The following is a 23,686-nucleotide window of genomic DNA, read 5'->3' on the forward strand; positions in this document are numbered from 1 at the left end:
TGGGAGGCCAAGGTGGGCAGATCACGTGAGGTCACGAGTTCAAGACCAGCCTGGCCAACATGGTGAAACCCCGTCTCTACTAAAAATACAAAAATTAGCCAGGCGTGGTGGTGGGCTCCTGTAATCCCAGCTACTCAGGAGGATGAGGCAGGAGAATTGCTTGAACCTGGGAGGCGGAGACTGCAGTGAGCAGATGGCGCCACTGCACTCCAAGCTGGGCGACAGAGGGAGACAACATCTTAAAGAAAAAAAAAAAAGAGAGAGAGAGAGAGAAAGAGAAAGAAAGAAAAATTGTTTTTCACGGAGCTTTCAATTCCCAATTTTCTTGTGGTGAATGAGATTCAGTTTCATAAGCAGTTGTACTTATCTTTGTGACTTGACAGCTCCTGTTTCGTTTTGGGATTTTTCTAAGACACTTCGGCTTCTCAAAGTGCTGGGATTACGTGTATGAGCCACCACGCCCCATCTCTTTTCTGCCCATCTTTTTAGAAGGTATTACTTATTTCTTAATGATGTGAGTTCTGAACTATTTATATCTTAAACTGATAAAAAGATCAGCTAAGTAAATGTTAAATAAATTAGGGTAGGAGATTGTCTTGAAGGTGCTGTCTACCCATTTCCCCCAGACCTGGAGTCCTAGGGCTTCCATGAAGGAAATCCCTTTAGTACTTGGGGATTGCAGGGAGGATACTCTGATTTCTGAATACCTCAAGATTCTGGACCTGTTTGACTACCCTCTTTCACCTACCCAGCAAATGCTATAGGCTCAGGCTCTGAAATCTCCCGTTTTTATCTCCTTTCAATTTTTTTGCTTTTTGTTAGTAATTTTGCTGTTTCAAACGGCCCCCAAGTAGTGCTGAAGCCCTGTCTAATGTCACCAAGAGCAAGGAGACCGTGATGAGCCTCACACAGGACGAAATCCCTGTGTTCAAGAAGCTATGCCCAGGCATGAGTTCTAACTCTGTTGGCTGTGAGTTCGGTGTTAATGACACTGACTGCTTGCTGATTCATAACCAGAGGCTCTCGGGAAGCCAACTACATAAATATACACACACAATTTTCTTTCAGTTTGAGAGCAGGTACTGTTTATTAACCGAACAGCTTAGAAAAATAATTGTGGTACACACCATAGTTCATTCTTCTAAGAAGCCTGTTGTGTTGATCTGCTCCTCCCTGTTGCCAGCATCTCCACCTTCTACAAAATGGGTGATCTTTTTCTTCATTCCACCTTATGGAGAAGATAATTTGAGGGGCCACAGGAAGTTATGTGCTTCTCTTTTTTTTTTTTTTTTTTTTGAGACGGAGTCTCGCTGTGCTCCCAGGCTGGAGTGCAGTGGCGTGATCTCAGCTCACTGCAAGCTCCACCTCCCGGGTTCACGCCATTCTCCCGCCTCAGCCTCCCAAGTAGCTGGGACTACAGGCGCCCGCCACTACGCCCGGCTAGTTTTTTGTATTTTTAGTAGAGACGGGGTTTCACCATGTTAGCCAGGATAGTCTCGAGCTCCTCGTGATCCACCCGCCTCGGCCTCCCAAAGTGCTGGGATTACAGGCTTGAGCCACCGCGCCCGGCCTCTAGTTATGTGCTTCTTTGAAGCGTTTTCCAACAGTATAGACCTCATGAATCACATGCTTCATGCAGATGATGCCATATTTTCCAAGAGATCACACAGTCAAAGTGTTATCTGTCAAAGCAATTCACTTCTTACTGATTTTGCCATAACCACGCTTGTAGATTAGTTTATTTACTGACTTCAGATTTGGGTACCCCTCTGCAACGTATGGCTCTACAGTCCTCAGCACAATGATTGGCCTCATTGAGCTTCACAAAGTTTCCATTGAAGATTTGACGAAGGCGAAGAAGCTGCAACACCTTTCGGACCTTTGGGCTCACACCATCGGTACCTCTGGTCCTGATGACAAACGTCAATGTGGGTTCTGCAGGTACATAGACATTGTCAGCTTTTCTTGACATGCTTTCCATTCGAATTTCAGTTCTGTACATCTGCCTATATTCCTTGTGATAGTGCTTCTCTTTTTCATAGATAAGCTTCCTCCTTGCCTTTCGAAGCATCTTTTGGGCAAACTTCTTTCTCAGGTGCTTGATCTTCAGCTCTGCGAAATTCCTTCGCTTGTTCTTAAGGGTTTCTGAAACAGCAGGAACTTGCTTCTTCTCTTCTACACCCTCCATAGTTCCAGCCGGAAAAAGAGGCTGGAACCTCTTTTATTTATTCATTTTTATTTTTATTTTTTTAAGACAGAGGCTTGCTCTGTCACTCAGGTTGGAGCGCAGTGGCACGATCTCAGCTCACTGCAAGCTCCGCCTCCCAGGTTCACACCATTCTCCTGCCTCAGCCTCCCAAGTAGCTGGGACTACAGGCGCCCACCACCACGCCTTGCTAATTTTTTTTGTATTTTTAGGAGAGATGGGGTTTCACTGTGTTAGCCAGGATGGTCTTGATCTCCTGACCTTGTGATCTGCCCGCCTCAGCCTCCCAAAGTGCTGGGATTACAGGCATGAGCCACCATACCCAGCCTGGTCTCCAACTCTTAACCTCAAGTAATCCGCCCACCTCAGCCTCCCAAAGTGCTGGGATTACAGGTGCGAGCCACCATGCCCGGCCCCTAACTATATAATTTCCCCTAGGAGAATTGTTCGGTGTTTGTGAGCAATAATTATCTCAAATAATAGCAGTTGAGTGTCACTTTTTATTGTGAAATAGTTTAAGGCTCACAAGAAGCTACAAAAATGGTCCACAGAGTCCCCACCTGACCTTCACCCACGCCCCCAATATGTAACAAAGCTTTTGAATGTCAGTGTCTACAACCAAACATTAGCCACACCCAGTTGGCAAGCTTTGGTACAATTGTAATGAGTCGGGGTCGACTCATACATTTTGTCACCGTCGTACAAGGTTAGGATGGCCTTTATGCTCTAACTACACCTTTGGATTAGTTTTCTCGGGAATCTGTAACAAAGTGCCACAAACTGGATGGCTTCACACAACAGAAATATATTGTGTCACTGTTCTGGAGGCCACAGCCTGAAATCAAGGTGTCAGTAGTGCCACATGCCCCCTAACTGGTCCAAGGGGAGACTCCATTGCCTCTTCCACTTTCTAGTGGCTAGAAACCGGAGAGATGGGAGATTTCGGAGCCTGAGCCTACATACAGCATGTGCAGGGCAGGTGAAAGGTGGAAGTCAAATAGGTCCAGAATTTTGGGACGTCCAAGAAATCAGCATATACATATGATTACATAGTACCTGGGATCTCCCAAGTAATAAAGGAATTTCCTTCACGGGAGCCCTAGGTCTCCAGGTCTGGGGCAGTGGGTGGACGGCACCTCCAAGATGACCTCCTACACCAATTTATTTGATATTTACCTAGCCAGCAATCCCTGATGTTTCTTTGTTTTGGTTTTGGGTTTGGCTTTGGGTTTTGTTTGGGTTTTTGAGATGAAGTCTCACTCTGTCGCCCAGGCTGGAGTGCAGTGGTGTGATCTCAGCTCACTGCAACCTCCGCCTCCTAGGTTCAAGTGATTCTCCTGCCTCAGCCTCCTGAGTAGCTGGGATTACAGTCGTGCACCACCACACCCAGCAAATTTTTGTATTTTTAATAGAGACAGGGGTTCACGATGTTGGCCAGGCTGGTCTCAATCTCCCGATCTCAGCTCACTGCAGACTGCCTCCCAGGTTCAAGTGATTCTCTGCCTCAACCTCCCGAGTAGCTGGGATTACAGGCACGCACCACTACACCCCGCTAATTTATTTTCTATTTTTATTTATTTATTTTTTTTTGAGACGGAGTCTGGCTCTGTCGCCCAGGCTGGAGTGCAGTGGCGCCATCTCAGCTCACTGCAAGCTCCACTTCCCTGGTTCACGCCATTTTCCTGCCTCAGCCTCCCGAGTGGCTGGGATGACAAGCACCCATCACCACGCCCGGCTAATTGTTTGTATTTCTAGTAGAGACGGGGTTTCACCCTGTTAGCCAGGCTGGTCTCAAACTCCTGACATCAAGTGATCCGCCCGCCTCAGCCCCCCAAAGTGCTGGGATTACAGGCCTGAGCCACCGCGCCGGGCCACTCTTTGGTGTTTCTTGACTTTCATCTGCCTTGCTCAGTTTCTGTTTCTGTTTTCACATGGCCTCCTTCTCTATGTGTCTCTTTTCTCTCCACCTGAGGGCCCTCTCTCATCCAGTATGACCTCATGTAATCCTAATTACATCTGCAAAAAACCCCTAATTTCTAAATGAGGTCATATTCTGCAGTTCCAGGTGGCCATGAACTCTGGGAGGATGCTGTTAACCCACTACAGCCATCAAGAACAGAGGCAGGGGCCTGGGTGCGGTGGGGAGGCCTACGCAAGAGGATCGCTTGAGCCCAGGAGTTTGAGACCAGCCTGGTAACATAGTAACACCCCATCCTCTACAAAAAAAAAAAAAAAATTTAATTAGCCAGGCATGATAGCGTGTGCCTGTAGACCCAACTATGCAAAAGACTGAGATGGGAGGGTCACTGAAGCCCAGGAGTTTGAGGCTGCTGTGAACTGTGTGGCGCCACTGCACTCCAGCCTGGGCAACAGAGCAACACTGTCTCTAAAAATATTCATTTAGTCTGGGCAGGGTGGCTCACGCCTGTAATCCCAGCACTTTGGGAGGCCGAGGCCGGCGGATCACGAGGTCAGGAGATCGAGACCATCCTGGCTAACATGGTGAAACCCCATCTCTACTAAAAACACAAAAAAATTAGCCAGGCTTGGTGGCGGGCACTTGTAGTCCCAGCTATTCAAGAGGCTGAGGCTGGAGAATGGCGTGAACCCAGGAGGCGGAGCTTGCAGTGAGCTGAGATCACACCACTGCACTCCAGCCTGGGCAACAGAGCCAGACTCTGTCTCAAAAAAATAAAAATTAAAAAATTAAAATATTAGTTTAACTTTAAACAAAAAGGCAGGAGGTTTCCAAGAATGTGGGAGATAACTGACCAGGAGCGGTGGCTCACGCCTTTAATCCCAGCACTTTTGAGAGGCCAAGGCGGACGGATCACCGGAGGTCAAGAGTTCAAGACCAGCCTGGCCAACACGGTGAAACCCCATCTCTACTAAAAATACAAAAAATTAGCCAGGCATGATGGCGCGCGCCTGTTAATCCCAGCTACTCGCGAGGCTCAAACAGGAGAATCACTTGAACCCAGGAGACCGAGGTTGCAGTGAGATGAGATGGCGCCACTGCACTCCAGCCTGGGCGACAGAGGGAGACCTCCGTCTCAAAAAAAAAAAAAAAAAAAAAATGCAGGAGATGGGTACACGAATATTTGAGGAGCACCCCCAATTCTTGGATGCCTGCTGTACCCCCAGTGCACAGAACACAGTCTAGTCCCTAACAAATGTGCAGTGGAGGTTTGTTGAATAAATGAATGGGCCCCGGAAGAATGAGGTGGAGAGGGAAATAGGAAGATTGGGTGTCTTCTGCCTGAAGATCGGGCGGGGAGGGGTTGGGGACAGGCAACTCAGTGGCTCACCCGAGGCCACTGCCTGGCCCATCCGGCAACCACCTCCACCCACTGTGCGAGCTGCAGACTGGTAGCAGTTGGAGGGAATTTCCCCTCGCCAATCGCTCTAGTCCCTCCCCTCGACCGGCCGGACATCCCCAGAGAGGGGCAGGCTGGTCCCCTGACAAGTTGAGGCAAGTAGACGCCCAGGAGCCCCGGGAGGGGGCTGCAGTTGCCTTCCTTCCTTTCCCCGCAGCGCTCTGCGCCCCCCTCGCCCCGCCTGCGCTAGCGGAGGTGATCGCCGCGGCGATGCCGGAGGAGGGTTCCGGCTGCGCGGTGCGGCGCAGGCCCTATGCGTGCGTCCTGCGGGCTGCTGTGGTTCCACTGGTCGCGGGCTTGGCGATCTGCCTCGTGGTCTGCATCCAGCGCCTCTCACGGGCTCAGCAGCAGCTGCCGCTCGAGTCACTTGGGGTGAGTTGAGATAGAAAGTTGGGAGGAAAACATCCGAACTTATTCTGGCAGAGAATACGGAGAGGGGCGGAGGGACCGTGCACCAGGGCGGAGACTGAGAAGCGCGGGACAGAAAAGACAAAATCAGAATGAGATGGGTACAAAGAGGCCAGGGAGGAAGATCGGGTAGGGCAGAAACAGAGACCAGAATAGGGAGGCGAGGCGGGGACCAGGCTGCGCGGTATAGGGGCTCCGAGAGAGTCACCCTGCCAGGAGGTACAGGGAGATCCCGGGACGGGAAAGGTAGGCGCACATGGAAATGGAAGATGACTCGGCTCTGGTGTTCCCCGGCAGGCTGACTCAGAGGCTGCTGGGGGCTTCACAAGGCTGGGCGTGGGGGCTCCCTGGAGCCTCCTAGGACGGGACGACCCCAACCACTCGCTCCGGGTGGGGGAGGGGTCCCCTTGGGGACCGCGCGGGGCACCTTTGCAGCGGAGAGAGTCCGGTGCGCGCTGTGCACTCGCGCCCGGTGACATACAGGAAAACGATTCGGGAAACTAAGAAGTTCTTTTGAAGGTCTCGACTTTACGTTCCCCGCTGGTTCAGACCTGCTTCCTCTTTAAGAAGTCTTAAGAGTAAATAAAATAAAATGAAGTCACCCGTGCGCGCCGTGGGATGAGAGGTGGAAAGGAGGATGGACAGAGAAAAGAGAGCTCCTGGCACGGGGGACACATAGAACCTCTCTGCTTACGTCCGTGCCCTGTTTTCTGGTCTTTTCTTCCAGTGGGACATAGCTGAGCTGCAGCTGAACCATACAGGTAACACGGGGGACGTGGAGGGACGGGGAGAAGAGACATAGAGAGAGAAGGAAGGAGAGACAGAAAGACAAGTGGGGAGAGACAGAGAGAAAGAGACACAGAGAGAGACGGAGGGAGAGAGAGAGGGAGAGATAGGGAGGGAAACAGAGAAGGGGAGACAGAGAGAAGAGAGACGGAGAGGGAGGGAGAGGCCAAGAGAAAGGGAGTGAGAGACAGCGAGAAACAAGGACAGAGAGAGAGAGACAGAGGGGACAGACAGAGACAGAAGAAGACAGGGAAAGAAAGGGAGAAAGAAACCGGGAGAGACACAGGGAGAGAGAGCAAGGGAGAAAGACAGAAAGAGAGAGGGAGAGAGAGGAAAAAAAAAAAAGATAGAGGAGAGAGAGGGAGGGAGAGACAGAGAGGAACAGTGAATGAAAACCGGAGAGGCAGCCGGGTGTAATCCCAGCACTTTGGGAGGCCGAAGGCGGTGGATCACTTGAGCCCAGGAGTTTGAGATCAGCCTGGCCAACATGGTGAAACATCGTCTCCACTAAAAATACAAAAATTAACTGGGCGTGGTAGCAGGTGCCTGTGATCCCAGCTACTCGCGAGGCTGAGGCAGCAGAATCGCTTGAAGTTGGGAGGCCGAGGTTGCAGTCAGCCAAGATTATGCCACTGCGCTCCAGCCTAGATGACAGAAGGAGATTCCGTCAAATAAATAAGTAAACAAATAAATAAATGAAAGGAAAGAGAAAGAAAAGAAAGAAAGAGGGAGGGAGGGAAGAGACAGAGAGAGAAAGAAAGGAAGAAAGAGAAAGATGAAAGAAAGAAAGAAGAAAGAAAGAAAAAGAAAGAAAGAAGAGAGAAAAGAGGCGAATGGCAGAGAGAGGAAGAGACAGAGAGGGGGAAGAAGAGAAAGAGGGTGAGGGAGAAAGAGAGATCATGCCCAAGAGAAAGAGGAAAAGGGAGAGAATGAGAGAGAGAGAGAGACAGAGAGAGGGAGAGACGGGGCAGGTGTGTGTTTCTGGGCATCCACTACCTTTCTCTCTCTTTCGCTCTCAGTCCTTCACATTCGATCTCTTCCCTTAGAAGAATCAAAGGGATTTTGTTAGTAAACAAAAATGCTCACAGGAATGGCTACCCTTCCTCCATTCATGCCACAAGCACTAATTATACATCTGCGGTGGGCAGGCCTTGTTCCGGTGCCGCTGCGCACAAAACAGACAGAAATCCCTGCCTGGTGAGCTTCCCTTCTACTATTACTCCTACCGAGGAGGAGATGACAAAAGATAAAAATGAACATGTGAAAAACAGAGCAATGCCACATAGAGTAAAACAGGCCAAGAGCAGGTTTTAGAGAAAAATCAGGCAAGGATGTGGGTGGGGGATCCGGGCATGCCAGGGTTGGGGTTTTCATTTAAAGTGGAGTCTCGGCGGTGGGGGGCAGGGGGTCTCTGAGTGGGTGGCATTGGCAAGAAGCCTTAAGGGAGATAAAATGAACCGTTCTGCTTTAGGTGAGAGTATCTGTCTCCTCCCAGCCTCTCTCGAACGCTTGTTCCTCTTCTGTTTTTCCACGGTTCATCCCCAGAGACTAACATCACTACAGGCTTGTTCCTTCCATTTTGTAATGGAAAGGACCTTTGTTTCTCTCTCTTCTCCTTGGGTCTCTGACCCCTGATCTCTCTCTCTCTCTCTCTCTCTCTCTCTCACTCTCTCTCCCCCCTATATTTTTCCTGTAATTTGGTCTTGAGGCCCCTTTCTGGAGAGTGACTGTAAACTCTAGCCCCGCATCGACGGGGCACCGGGCGTGGTGACCATGGTTGTTGATAGCGTCTTTCACATGTCAGTTCTTTCTTCTGGTGGATGATGTCATGCCTAAGTGTCTGACAGGGAACCAGGTGTCACTCTTACAGGAAATTTGCAAAGCCTGGTAAACAATACAGGAAATTTGCAAAGCCAGGTAAACAACCTTGTGGCTCCTGTTTGACCTGTGTTCCGTTCCTTCCTCACAAGACAACCAGTGTCCAGGAGAGCCTCGAGTGAGAAGGAGAGTGAGGCTCAGGTGTGTCAGTCAGATAAGACACAGAGACAGGAGACGCTGCGAGAAACACATGAAATGCGGCGGAGCACCGTGGCTCACCGCTGTGATCCCAGCGCTTTGGGAGGCTGACGCGGGAGGATCGCTTGAGCCCAGGAGTTCAAGACCAGCTTGCAAAACATAGCAAGACCACCATCTCTAGAAAAAATTTTGAAAATCAGCTGGTCATGGTGACGCACGCCACTTCCCAGTGACTCAGGAGGCTGAGGTGGGAGATAGCTTGAGCCCCAGAGGCTGAGGCCGCAGTGAGCTATGATTGCACCACTGCACTCTAGCCTGGGTGACAGGGTCAGACACCATCTCTCAAGAAAATAAAGATCCTAGAGAGAAGAGGGCCAACGAGAAGGTGTCGGAGCTCTCTGAGACATACACACGCTCAACCAGCGGGTGGAGAGCAAGGAAAAGAAAGGGACCTGGGAGCCAAAGCTTTTATTGAGGTTCAGGGTGTTACCCAAGCAGGCTTCCCTTCGGGAATTCTCTCGAGCTGTTTCTCGTGCGCTCTCTCGCGCGTCCTCTCTCTCGCTCTCTCGCGTCCTCCTGCGCACGCTCCCTCTCACTCTCTCACACTCTCTCTCGCTCACTCTCTCTCGCTCACTCTCTCGTGCACTCTCTCTCGAGCTCTGTAGCTCTCGTCCTCTCTCACACACACACTCTCTTGCTCTCTCTCTCATGCTCTCTCGTGCTCTTACTCTCTCCTGCTCTCTCATTCTCTCTCTCGCTGTCTCATGCATTCTCTCTCTATATATTTCTCCCTCCCCATCCATCTCTACCCTTGTCTGTTTCGTTTTTTTTTTCTCTCTCTCTCTCTACCCCTCTCCCCTTACTCCTCTCTCCTTCTCTTTAGATCTCTTACGTTCTACCCCCCTCCTTTTTTTTTTTTTTTTTTTTTGAGACAGGGTTTCTGTCACCCATACTGGAGTGCAGTGGTGTGATCATAGCTCACTGCAGTCTCATCCTCCCAGGTTCAAGCGATCCTCCAGCCTCAGCCTCCCAAGAGTAGCCAGGACCAGAGGCGTACACCACCACACTTGGCTAACTTTTTATTGTTTGTAGAGATGGGGGTCTCGCCATGTTGTCCAGGCTGGTCTTGAACTCCTGACCTCAGGTGATCCACCCGCCTTGGCCTCCTAAACTGCTGGGATTTCAGGCGTGAGCTACCATGTCCAACCTATCCCTTAATCTCTAACTCTCAATCTCTATATCTGACTTTCTCTATGACCTCCTGTGCCTCAGTTTCCCTAAAACTTCATCCTCTCATCCCTCTAACCCTGTGCCCCAGGACCTCAGCAGGACCCCAGGCTATACTGGCAGGGGGGCCCAGCACTGGGCCGCTCCTTCCTGCGTGGACCAGAGCTGGACAAGGGGCAGCTACGTATCCGTCGTGACGGCATCTACATGGTCCACATCCAGGTGACACTGGCCATCTGCTCCTCCACGTCGACCTCCAGACACCACAACCCCACCACCCTGGCCGTGGGAATCTGCTCTCCCGCCTCCCGTAGCATCAGCCTGCTACGTCTCAGCTTCCACCAAGGTTGTACCATTGCCTCCCAGCGCCTGACGCCTCTGGCCCGAGGGGACACACTCTGCACCAACCTTACTGGGACACTTTTGCCTTCCAGAAACACTGATGAGACCTTCTTTGGAGTGCAGTGGGTGCGCCCCTGACCACTGCTTCTGATGAGGGTTTTTTAAATTTTATTTTATTTTATTTAAGTTTGAGAGAAAATGTTTACACACAGGGGCCACCTGAGGTGGGAGTCGGGGTGGGGTGGCGGGTAGGACAAGGAGGGCATTGAGTTTTTTCTGTCTTTTCATTTTCCTATTAAAAAATGCAAAAATCAGCCAGGCATGGTGGCATGTATCTGTAATCCCAGCTACTCGGCTGACTGAGGCAGGAGAATCGCTTGAACCCTGGAGCTAGAGGTTGCAGTGAGCCAAGATTGTGCCACTGCACTCCAGCCTGGGCGACAGAGCAAGACTCTGTCTCAGAAAAAAAAAATGTTCTTGGTTAGGGATGTTTGAAGAATAGAGGAAGCAGTCTGGGCACGGTGGCTCACACCTGTAATCCCAGCACTTTGGGAGGCCGAGGAAGGCAGATCGTTTGAGCCTAGGGATTCAAGACCAGCCTGGGCAACATAGTGAGACAACTATCCCTACAAAAAAATATAAAAATTAACCAGATGTAGTGGTATGCTAGTCCAAGCTACTCGGGAGGCTGAAATGGGAGGTTGGGTAGAGCCCAGGAGGTCAAAGGCTACAGTGAGCCGTGATCATGCCACTGCACTCCAGCCTGAGCAAAAGAGTAAGATTCCCTGTCAAAAAAAAAAAAAAAGGTCTGTTTTCTCCTTGGTGCCTCTATTTGACGAGAGGAAACACAGGGATCACTTTGGGTGGCTGTCCCTCAAAGCAGACAGTGCAAAACACCTAACAAGTTGGGAGGCCAAGGTGGGTGGATCACTTGAGATCAGGAGTTCCAGACCAGCCTCGCCAACATGGTAAAACTCCATCTCTACTAAAAATACAAAAATTAGCCATGCATGGTTGAGGGCGCTTGTAATCCCAGCTACTCAGGAGGCTGAGGCAGGAGAATCACTTGAACGCGGGAGGCGGAGGTTGCAGTGAGCCGAGATCGCGCCATTGCACTCCAGCCTGGTGATAGGTGTAGCAAACCACCATGGCACACGTTTACCTATGTAACGGAACTACACATCCTGCACATGTACCGCAGAACTTTAATAATAATAATAATAATAATAAAAGATCACTTGAGGTCAGGAGTTCAAGACCAGCCTGGCCAACCTGGCGAAACCTCACCTCTACTGAAAATATAGGGTCTTGCTCTGTCACCCAGGCTATAGTGTGGTGGCATGATCGTGTCTCACTGCAGCCTCAAACTCCTGGGCTCAAGTGATCCTCCCACCTCAGCCTCCCAAATAGCTAGGACCGCCAACACAGGCCACCACACCCCGGCTTTTTTTTTTTTTTTTTTTTGAGATGAGGTCTCATTACATTGTCCCAGTTGGTCTCAAACTTCAGTCTCCCGAAATGCCCATCTTCCCGCCTCAGCCTTCCCGAGTGCTGGGATTAGAGGCGTGAGCCACTGCACTGGACCTCGAATACATTTTGGAACCCAGAATTTTCCAGTATTTAAAGATGGTATACAGGATTAGACCATCTTTTTTTTTATTATTTTATTTTGAGACGGAGTCTCGCCCTGTTGTCCAGGCTGGAGTGCAGTGGTGCAATCTCATCTCACTGCAACCTCCACCCACCCAGGTTCAAGTGATTCTTCTACCTCAGCCTCTCAAGTCTGGGACTACAGCAATCTGCCACCACGCCTGGCTAATTTTTCTGTTATTATTAGAGACAGGGTTTCATCATGTTGGCCAGGATGGTCTCGATCTCTTGACCTCGTGATCCACCCGCCTCGGCCTCCCAAAGTGCTGGGATTACAGGTGTGAACTACTGCGCCCAGCGTTTATACCGTCTTTTATGCATCACCTTAGCGAGGTTGGGGCAGCATTTTGTAATCAAACACCATACCTTTTTTTTTTTTTTTTTTTTTTTCCACAATCAGAAGTGTTAACATTCACACTAAGTGGGATACAAATCAAGACTACAGGCCAGGCGCGGTGGCTCATGCCTGTAGTCCCAGCACTTTGGGAGGCCGAGGTGGGCGGATCACCTGAGGTCAGGAGTTCGAGACCAGCCAGGTCAACATGGGAAAACTCCGTCTCTACTAAAAATACAAAACTTAGCCGGACATGGTGGCCGGCACCTGTAACCCCTGCTACTCAGGAGGCTGAGGCAGGAGGATCACTTAAACCCAGGAGGTGGAGGTTGCAGTGAGCCAAGATTGTGCCATTGCACTCCAGCCCGGGTGACTAGAGCAAAACTCCATCTCAAAAAAAAAAAAAAAAAAAAATTCAAGACTACAATTACCAGCCTGGCTAATATGGTGAAACCTCATCTCTACTAAACATATAAAAATTAGCTGGGTGTGGTGATGGGCACCTGTAATCCCTGCCACTAGGGAGGCTGAGACAGGAGAATCTCTGGAACCCAGGAGGTGGAGGTTGCAGTGAGCTGAGATAGTGCCACTGCACTCCAGCCTGGGTAACAGAGTAAGACTCTGTCTTAAAAAAAAAAAAAAAAAAAAGACTACAATTAACAAAAAGTTAGTTCAGGTCAGAAATTGCTGCCAAACAATTTACCAAAATGACTTGATTTCCAGGGGTTTTTGGATTTTGGAATTGGGGACTCAAAGTAAAGTCAAATGCTCCTGACGGCATTTAATATGGACTGCACACCGTTTTAACACATTAACTCAGCTCGTGTTTATGCAAGACCTACAAAGCTGGAGGAATCGTCATCATCCCATTTCACAGATGAGAAAAACAGAGGCGCAAAACTTTAAGTCATCTGCCCAAAGTTACTGGTTTTGTAACTGCTGAGGCCTTTGTATTTAACAGTTAAGGAAAATAGTGGCATAAAACCTGAGTCACAAGCCCAGGGCAGTTCATCTACATAGTAGTGGACTCAGGATTCCAACCCAGATAATCCCGCATCTTGCATCCTTGCTCTCACCTCTAGAGGGTGAAGTGAGAGGAGCGGTGTGGGGTGTCCCCAGCTGAGGGAGGGGAAGTGAGACCCACACACCACCCTCCCCCACAAATCTAGCCCTGCAGCCCCTCTCCAACCTTACTTGGACTCAGGACCATGCATCTGGAAAAGCCACAGACACTCGACGCCAGCTTGTGAAAGTAACCGGGAGGGAGGCTGTACTCTGCAAAGCCACAGGGAAGGGGCCGCCCAAGACCATGAGAACCCACCACTTACATCAGCATGACCTGGATGTGAGACACAGAGTCAAAGGAGATTATCTAGCAGCTTTAAGATTTGACTGCCTGACTATCCACAATAGCAAAGACTTGGAACCAACTCAAATGTCCATCGATGACAGACTAGATTAAGAAAATGTGGTACATATACACCATGGAATACTATGCAGCCATAAAAAAGGTGAGTTCATGTCCTTTGTCGGGACATGGATGAAGCTGGAAACCATCATTCTGAGCAAACTGTCTCAAGGACAGAAAACCTAACACTCATAGGTGAGAATTGAACAATGAGAATACTTGGACATAGGGTGGGGAACATCACACACCAGGGCCTGTTGGGGAGTGTGGAGTGGGGGGAGGGGGGAGGGATAGCATCAGGAGAAACACCTAATGTAAATGACGAGTTAATGGGTGCGGTAAAACAACACAGCACATGTATACATATGTAACAAACCTGCACGTTGTACACATGTACCCTAGAACTTACAGTATAATTTTAAAAAAAAGATTTGACTGCCTGGCCAGGCACAGTGGCTCACGCTTGTAATCCTAACACTTTGGGAGGCCGAGGTGGGCAGATTGCCTGAGGTCAAGAGTTCAAGACCAGCCTGGGCAATATGGTGAAACCCTGTTTCTACTAAAATACAAAAAAAAAAAAAAAAAAAATTAGCCAGGCATGGCGGCATGCGCCTGTAGTCCCATGGCTGATGCAAGAGAATCGCTTTAACCCAGGAGGCAGAAGTTGCAGTGAGCCAAGATCGAGTCACTGTACTCCAGCCTGGGTGACAGAGAGACACTCTATCTCTAAAAAAAAAAGAAAAAAAAAAAGATTTGACTGCTCCACTGGATTTTGGAATTGCAGGGGGCCTTCAGCCCCTTCATTTTGGCCAATTTCTCCCATTTAGAATGGGTATATCCAATGCCTGTACCCCACTGTATATAGGAAATAACTAACTTGGTTTTGATTTAAAGACTCACACGTGGAAGGGACTTGCCTTATCTCAGATGAGATTTCGGACTGTGGACTTTTGAGTTAATGCTGAAATGAGTTAAGACTTTGGGGGATGGTTGGGAAGGCATGATTAGTTTGAGGACATTATGCTCAATGAAATAAGTCAGTCAAAAAGGAAAAATATGTATTGTATAAACTAGCTTACAGTAATCTACCAATAGGAGTAAAACTGTTCACAGGAATATAAAATAGAATTTTTTAGATGTGCAGTCTTTGAGGGTTTCTTTGTGTTTCTACCCATCAAGAATTTTCCTTCAGGTGCTTCACAGTTATTTGAATCAGTTCTATTTTCTTTTTTCTTTGTTTGTTTGTTTTGATTTTTTGTTTGTTTTTTGAGATGGAGTTTCGCTCTTGTCACCCAGGCTGGAGTGCAGTGGTGCCGTCTCAGCTCACTGCAACCTCCGCCTCCCGGGTTCAAGTGATTCTCCTGGCTTAGCCTCTTGAGTAGCTGGGATTACAGGTGCCCACCACCATACCTGCCTGTAATCCCAGCTACTGAGGCAGGAAAATCGCTTGAACCTGGGAAGTGGAGGTTGCAGTGAGCCAAGATCAAGCCTCTGCACCCCAGCTTGGGCAACAGAGCAAGACTCCATTTCCAAAAAAAAAAAAGAAGAAAAAGAAATTCAATGTCCATTAACAGGAAGGCTGAGGCAGGAGGCTTGAACCCAGGAGTCTGCAGTGAGCTATATGTTCATGCTGCACTCCAGCTAGGGTGACAAAGGAATACAAAGAAAGAAAAGAGAGAAAGAGAGAGAGAGAAGGAGGGAGGGAGGGACGAAGGAAGGAAGGAAGGAAGATTATTTGATGTTATATGATTTTCACCTCAATTTTTGAAAAAAGAGTGTATACACAGGGTTTTATAGAAAATAAAATGCAAGGCCAGTCACAGTGTCTCACACCTGTAATCCCAACATTTTGGAAGGCCGAAGCGGGTGAATCACCTGAGGTCAGGAGTTGGAGACCAGCCTGGCCAACACGGTGAAACGCCGTCTCTACTAAAAATACAAAAAAATTAGCCAGGGGTGGTGGTGGGCACCTGTGGTCCCAGCTACACAGGAGGCTGAGGCAGGAGAATTGCTTGAACCTGGGAGGCAGAGGTTGCAGTGAGCCAAGATCACGCCACTGCACTCCAGCCTAGAAACAGAGCGAGACTCCATCTCAAAAAAAAAAAAGAAAGAAAGAATGAAAGAAAAAAGAAAATTCAAAGTCTGTTAACAGTTAATCATCATCCTGTCCACTTCATCAAAAGGAAATTCAATGTCCGTTAACAAGACCAGGTGCAGTGACTCATGCTTGTTCCTGGCACTTTGGGAGGCCAAAGTGGAGGGAGGCCAAGATGGGTGATTCACCTGTCCCAGCTGAGGGAGGGGAAGGATCACCCACCTTGGCTTGGTCAGAAGGGCAATAAGGGAAAGACCAATGTGGCTTTTGTGGCAAAACCCTCTCTCTACTAAAACAGACAAAAGAATTAGCCAGGCATGATGGCAGGTGCCTGTAGTCCCTGCTACTCGGGAGACTGAGGCAGGAGAATCACTTGAACCCAGGAGGCAGAGGTAGCAGTGAGCCGAGATTGCAACAAGGTCAGCTTTCTTTTTTTTTTTTTTTTTGTATGTTTAGTAAAGACGGTTTCACCATGTTGGCCAGGCTGGTCTCAAACTCCTGACCTCAGGTGACCCACCCACCTCGGCCTCTCAAAGTGCTGGGATTATAGGCATGAGCCGATGCATCCAGTCTCATCTTTTAAAATTTAGCATTAAACTCAGACACCCAGATTAACAGGATAAAGACCAGAGATGTCCACCGTCATAAATTTAGCCTGCACAAAGGAGGAACTGGTGTTTTGATGAATCTACCTAACTCACCAATTAGCTGACCACACTTTGTGTGTGATCTTTTTTAAGGGTGATGGTAAATGCTTCATGAGTATGTTGTGCTGAGATAGAAAAACTGTATCTCTTTAAAATTCTCAGAACATTGATTTAAATATCATGCTAGCATGCGTATGCACAATGCACATGCAAATTTCCAGCAAACTTGACCAGCCCTGAGACCCGAGTGAGACTATTTGAACACAGAGCCCACATTTTCCAATTTGGGGCAAACCCACGTCTTAATACTATGCAAGTCTCCAGAGAACCCACACATTTGTGCCCCAATATCTGCTCATTTCCTCCCACCCCTATTCCCTGGTAACCACAGTTCTGCTCTCTGTCTCTAAGAGTTTGGCTTTTTTTTTTTTTTTTTTTTTTTTTAAGATTCCCCATATTGACAGAACAGGAGTATCACTATCTTGGACAAGTGCTGCCATTTTAAGTTTCATCTTGATCGGGGCCGGGCGTGGTGGCTCACGCCTGTAATCCAAGCACTTTGGGAGGCTGAGGCAGGTGGATCACGAAGTCAGGAGATTGAGACCATCCTGGCTAACACGGTGAAACCCCATCTCTACTAAAAATACAAAAAAAATTAGCCAGGCATGGTGGCGGACACCTGTAGTCCCAGCTACTCGGGAGACTGAGGCAGAAGAATGGCATGAACCTGGGAGGCGGAGCTTGCAGTGAGCCAAGATCGCGCCACTGCACTCCAACCTGGGTGACAGAGCGAGACTCCCTCTCAAATAAAAAAAAAAAGTTTCATCTTGATCAAAAACTGCCTAAATCCAAATGGCATCAGCCTAATGTCTAAGGTCACCATGACCATAAACCACAAATAACATCCTCAACCACAGACATGTCAGCCCTAAGATAACCTCCTTTCTGGGTGGGAAGATGTCAGCCCCAAGATAACCTCCCTTCTGCCCAGAGACATTCCAACCCCCCCACAAACCTCTCCCCCACACAGAAACATTTCAAGCTTGTGATAAGCCCCCTCACCCTAAAACCAATATATACTGTTAGTCTGTAAGAGAGAGCGCTCCTGACTGAAATTGACTAGAAGCCCCTCTCAGGTTTATTCTCCAAAATAAACCCGTCTTTGACTGTTGAGCCACTTTTTGTGTTTCTTTCCTCTTTCTTTAACTCTTACCTGTATAAGTGAGATCATGCAGTACTTGTCTTTCTGTGTCTGGCTTATTTCACTGAGCTCAATGTCATCCAGGTTCATCCATATTGTCCCAAATGTCAGGATTTTCTTCTCTTGTAAGATGCAATAATGTTCCAATGTGTTCCTCTCTAGACCATACTTTCTTTATTTATTCATTCATTATTGGACACTTAGGTTGTTTTCATATCTTGGCTATTATAAATAATGCTGCAATGACACTATTCACAATAGCAAAGACTTGGAACCAACCCAAATGCCCATCAATGACAGACTGGATAAAAAAAATGTGGCACATATACACCACAGAATACTATGCAATCATTAAAAAAGAGTTCATGTCCTTTGTAGGGACATGGATGAAGCTGGAAGCGAAGCCATCATTCTCAGCAAACTAACACAGGAACAGAAAACCAAACACCACGTATTCTCACTCATAAGTGGGGGTTGAACAATGAGAATACACGGACACGGGAGAGGAACATCACACACCAGGGCCTGTCAGGGGATTGGGGGCAAGGGGAGGGAGAGCATTAGAACAAATACCTAATGCCATGTGGGGCTTAAAACCTAGATGACAGGTTGATAGGTGCAGCAAACCACCATGGCACACGTATACTTATGGAACAAACCTGCATGTTCTACACATGTATCCCAGAACTTAAAGTAAAATAAAAATAATAATGCTGCAATGTTCATGCAGATATTACTATGTTCTGACTTCTCAGTGTGGCCTTTGAGGAACTGAAACCTGTGTAACTGAAAGCTATTAAAGAGCAGATTCTCCTGCTCCAAATACTGCATTCTGGAAGAGGGAACTAAGGTCTTCAAGTCTTAGTGAAACCGTTCTCTGACGTCTTTCTCATATACCCTGGTTTCCCCATGGGGGCCACACAAGACCCAGGGCATTCTGGAAGAGGGTACTAGGGTCTTCAGGTCTTAGCGAAGCTGTTCTCTGGTGTCTGTCTTATATGCCCTGATTCCCCAATGGGACCACACAAGACCCAGAGAAGGCAAACATTTCCACTGGCAGATTTGTTGCAGATTCTTCTCTCCTCCAACCCCAAGATCATATTGTACTTGCAAGATCGTTTCTGCCCTGAGAATTGGCTTAACACTTTGTCATTATTCAAATAGGCTGAGACGGATGTGCCTCATCCGCTCAGGAGGCAAGCCCAGACAAGCCCAGACAAGACCAAACTTTCTTTACATTCAGAGACTATCTGGACTCTCAGATTCATATGTAAGTCAAAAACCACCTACCCAGCACCCATACACACACACACACGAGCACAGCCTCCTCCTCATGTGCACACACCCAGGCCTTGGTAAAGTGTGCACACTTAGTCTTTTATGTGCACAGACCATTACTCTGTCAAATAAAAAACAAATCCGAATTTAGCAGGAGAGACTTTATTCAAAAAGACTATTACAAGGAGGGTAGAATAGGACTATCCTGTCACACACATCCATGTGAAGAGAGTCCACCAACAGACTTTGTGTGAGTAACAAGGTTGTTTATTTCATTTGGGTGCAAGTGGGCTGAGTCTGAAAAGACAGTCAGCAAAGGGAGATGGGGGTGGGGCAGTTTTTATAGGATTTGGGTAGGTAGTGGAAAGTTACAGTTAAAGGTGGTTATCTCCTGCGGGCAGGGGCAGGGGTCACAAGGTGCTCAGTGGGGAGATCATGAGACTCATTGTTCAGGAGAAGGAATGTCATAAGGTGGATTGTTTAGTTGGGGTGGGGCAGGGACAAATCACAATGGTAGAATGTCCTCTTTTGTGGTTCTTCAGTTGCTCCAGGCCATCTGGATGCAGGTCACAGGGGTTATGACGGCTTAGTTTGGGCTCAGAGGCCTGACATTCCTGTCTTCTTATATTAATAAGAAAAACAAAACAAAATAGTGGTGAAGTGTTGGGGCAGTGAAAATTTTAGGGAGGATGGTATGGAAAGATAATGGGTGATGTTTCTCAGGGCTGCTGCAAGTGGGATTAGGGGTGACGTGGGAACCTAGAGTGGGAGAGATTAAATTGAAGAAAGATTTTGGGGTAAAGGGTGATATTGTGGGGTTGTTGGAAGGAGCATCTGTCATATAGAATGATTGGTGGCCTGGATGTGGTTTTGTAGGAACTGAGAAACCAAACAGAAGATAGAAGGTCCAAATAAGAGAAGGAAATAAACAGGTATTAAAGGACTAAGAATTGGGAGGACCCAGGATATCCAACTAGAGAGTGTCCAAGGTGGTTCAGCATAATTATCTGCTTGGTTGGCGAGTTTTTGGGCTCTATCCTTGAGTGCTTTTATGTTGTCATATACCAGGCCAGATGGATTTAGGTAAAAACAACACTCTTCATTTAAGAATATACAGAGTCCTCCTTTTTCAGCAGTGAGTAAGTCGAGGCCTATTCCTGTCTTCTTATATTAATAATAAGAAAAACAAAACAGTAGTGGAGTGTTGGTGTCATGAGGGGAAGTTGTTCGGTCCCGTTTGCAAATTGATTTTTGGGGGTAGGGAAAACTAGTGTACATGTGCCTGTCCAATTAACAGGTAGACACATGTAGGTGGAGGAGCCACAGAGGAAGAAGAGGCCTTGTGTAAGGTAAAAATGGAAATGTAAAGTGAAAAGATGAGAGCATGTACTAAAAGAGGTACCTTCCTGTGGGTGGGAATCTGGAGTAGGCAAGAGAAGATTACCAGCCTGGAGAATTTCCTGTCTAGCCTGCTGGAGGACTGGAAGATAGTCACCCAGAAGGCTTGTGTCTGGGACAAGGTTGAGGCCAAGCAAGAAAGTGTGTCCATATAAAAGTTCAAATGAACTGTACCCTGTGGTCTCTCGAGGACAGGCCCTAATTCTGAGGAGGGCAAATGGTAGAAGTACTGTCCAGTCATTTTTAAGTTGGAGGCTGAGCTTGGTGAGGTGTGTTTTTAAAAGACCATTCGTCCGTTCTACCTTTCCTGAAGATTGAGGATGGTTTGGGGTACGAAGTTTCCACTGAATACCAAGAGCCTGAGAAACTGCTTGGGTGATTTGACTAATAAAGGCCAGACCATTGTCAGATTGAATAGAAGTAGGGAGGCCAAATCAGGGAATTATATCTGTTAGAAGGGAAGAGATGACTGCAGTAGCCTTTTCGGAGCTAGTGGGAAAAGCCTCGACCCATCTGGTGAAGGTATCGACCCAAACCAAGAGATATTTAAATTTACAGACATGGAGCATATGAGTAAAGTCAATTTGCCAATCTTGTGTCAGAGTAAATCCACAAGCCTGATGTGTAGGAAAAGGAGGAGGCCTGAGAAAGCCTTGGGAGCTGGTGGCATGGCAGACAGAGCATTGAGAGGTGATGGTCTTAAGGATGGATTTCCATGGAGGGAAGGAGATGAGGGCCTGCAGGAGGCAAGCCAGAAGCTTGTATCCCACATGGAGGTGGTCACGAAGGGAAAAAAGAATGGACTGAGCTTGTGAGGCAGGAAGAATGAATTTTCCATGATTTAAGAACCACTTGCCCTGAGTTGGAAAAGACTGGTGGAGCAGGTTTTCAGAAGAACAGTAGATGGGAGTGATAGAAGAGAAAGAAAAATACTGGCCCTCTGGAGTTGGGGCTGGAATATTGGCAGGTGTGGAGGCATTGGCTATTTGTTTTGCTGTCCTGTCGGCATAGGCATTTCCTTTTGCAATAAGATCAGTTGGTTTCTGGTGTCTTTTACAATGAATGACTCCAGCCTTGGCTGGCCGGAGAGCAGCCTTAAGGAGGGCCTTTGTTAGGGAGGCATTGATAATGGAAGAGCCTTGTATGGTAAGGAAGCCTCTTTCAGCCCAGATGGCAGCATGGTTATGGAGGATGTGGAAAGCATACTGGAGTCAGTATAAATGCTAATGTGCATTCCTTTAGCAAGAGAGAGCACACAAGTTAAAGCAATTAGTTCAGCTTGTTGGGAAGTGGGGGAAGGAGGAAGCAGCAGCTTTGATAATGGAGGTGTGTGACATGACAGCATATCCAGCTTTAGCTGGTGAAAATTGATTGGGTTTAGAAGAACTACAATTGATAAATCAAGTGTGGTCTAGGTTTGGAATTGAAAGAATAGAAATCTGAGGAAAGGGGGAAGATGCTATGTGTATTAGGGAAACACAGTCATGTGGTTCAGGACTTGTGTTGGGTGTTAAGTGAGAAGCTGGGTTGAAATCGGGCCCTTGGGCAATAGTTACTGTTGGGGTTTCAATAAAGAGTGAATAGAGCTGGAGGAGTCAAGGGCCAGACAGTAAGTGTGAAAGGTGTGAGGAGGATATTAATGCTTGAAGGTTGTGAAAACTGTAGAGGGTCAGTGGAGATTAGCCTGTTATTTTGAGGGTTTTCAGATGTATTAAAGCAGCAGCTGCCACTGCATACACACATGAGCGCCAGCCTAAAACAGTAAGGTCAAGTTGTTCGGACAGAAAGGCTACAGGGCACGGTCTTGGTTCTTGTGTAAGAATTCCTACTGCACAGCCCTGCACTTAGGCTCTGTGTAATGAAAAAGGGTCAGGATGAGTCAGGGAGAGCTAGTATGGGAGCAGTCTCTAGAGCTGTTTTCAAGGAATGGAAAGAGCAGTGGGGAAAGGATTTAGGATCTATGGGATCAGCTAGGTTTCCCTTTGTGAGTTTATATAATGGTTTTGTTAGGATAGCAAAACCAGGTATCCAAAGGCAAAAGTACCCAACCATGCCCAGGAAGGAAAGGAGTTGTTGCTTTGTAGAAGGGGTTGGGGTTTGAGAGATCAGCTGGACACAGTTGGCAGGGAGAGCATGTGTGTTTTCATGAAGAATTATGCTGAGGTAGGTAATGGATGAGGAAGAAATTTGGGCTTTGGAGGGGGATACGTGATTCGTTTGAGAATAGATGTTGGAGGAGCAGGAGGGTGTCCTGTTGGGAAGATTTGTAGGAGGGGCTATAAAATAGAAGGTCATCAAAATATTGAATAAGGTGAGAAGCAGAGGGGTAGAAAGAAAGTAAATCATGAGAAAGAGCTTGGCTGAAGTAATGAGGGCTGTCCCTGAAGCCTTGCGGCAGCACAGCCCACGTAAGCTGCTGGGACTGATGGGTGTCAGGGTCAGTCCAGGTAAAAGCAAAGAGAGGCTGGGACAAAGGGTGCAGGGGAATAGAAAAACAAAAAGGCATCTTTAAGATCGAGAATGGAATAGTGAGTTGTGGAGGAAGGTATTGAGGACAAAAGAGTGTATGGGTTGGTCCCCACAGGGTGGATAGGCAGAACAATATGGTCGATTAGGTGCAGATCCTGAACTAACCTGTAAGACTTGTCCAGTTTTTGGACAAGTAAAATGGGGGAATTGTAAGGAGTTTATAGGCTTTAGAAGCCCATGCTATAGCAGGTGAGTGATAACAGGCTTTAGTTCCCTTAAAATCTGTTGTGGGATAGGATACTGGTGTTGAGCTGGGTAAGGGTGATTAGGTTTTAATGGGATAGTAATGGGCATGTGATTGGTTGCCAGGGAGGGAGCAGAGGTGTCCCATAGTTTTGGGTTAAGGTGGAGGGGATACAAGAGGAAGATGTGAAAGAGGCTTTGGGTTGGGGAGAAGGGCAGCAATGAGATGAGGCTGTAGTCCAGGAATAGTCAAGGTAGTGGATAATTTTGTTAAAACTTCTTGACCTAATAAGGGAGCTGGGCAGGTGGGGATAACTAAAAAGGTGTGCATAAAAGAATGTTGTCCAAGTTGGCACCAGAGATGGGGAGTTCTAAGGGGTCTAGCAGCCTGACTGTCAATACCCGCAACAGTTATGGAGGCAAGGGAAACAGGCCTAAGCTAAAGAACAAAACTGCTGGAATCACATTACCTGACTTCAAATTATACTACAGAGATATAGTAAACAAAACAGCATGGTACTGGCATAAAAACAGACACATAGACCAATGGAACAGAATAGGGAACCCAGAAACAAATCCATACATCTAGAGTAAACACATT

General features: G+C 47.7%; 1 protein-coding gene and 1 pseudogene across 1 annotated transcript; one reads left to right on the plus strand and one right to left on the minus strand.

Moving 5' to 3' along the window:
* Positions 1–233: 233 nt before the first annotated feature.
* Positions 234–2,285, minus strand: LOC108583190 (annotated as a pseudogene).
* Positions 2,286–5,558: 3,273 nt separating this feature from the next.
* On the plus strand, positions 5,559–10,676 carry CD70 (CD70 molecule). Its single transcript, XM_003914765.5, has 3 exons — positions 5,559–5,955; positions 6,719–6,752; positions 10,112–10,676. The coding sequence occupies exons 1-3, from the start codon at positions 5,794–5,796 to the stop codon at positions 10,498–10,500; spliced, it is 585 nt and encodes a 194-aa protein (XP_003914814.1). The 5' UTR covers positions 5,559–5,793; the 3' UTR covers positions 10,501–10,676.
* Positions 10,677–23,686: the final 13,010 nt, after the last annotated feature.

Source organism: Papio anubis, chromosome 20, assembly GCF_008728515.1.
Source record: "Papio anubis isolate 15944 chromosome 20, Panubis1.0, whole genome shotgun sequence".
NCBI lineage: Eukaryota > Metazoa > Chordata > Mammalia > Primates > Cercopithecidae > Papio > Papio anubis.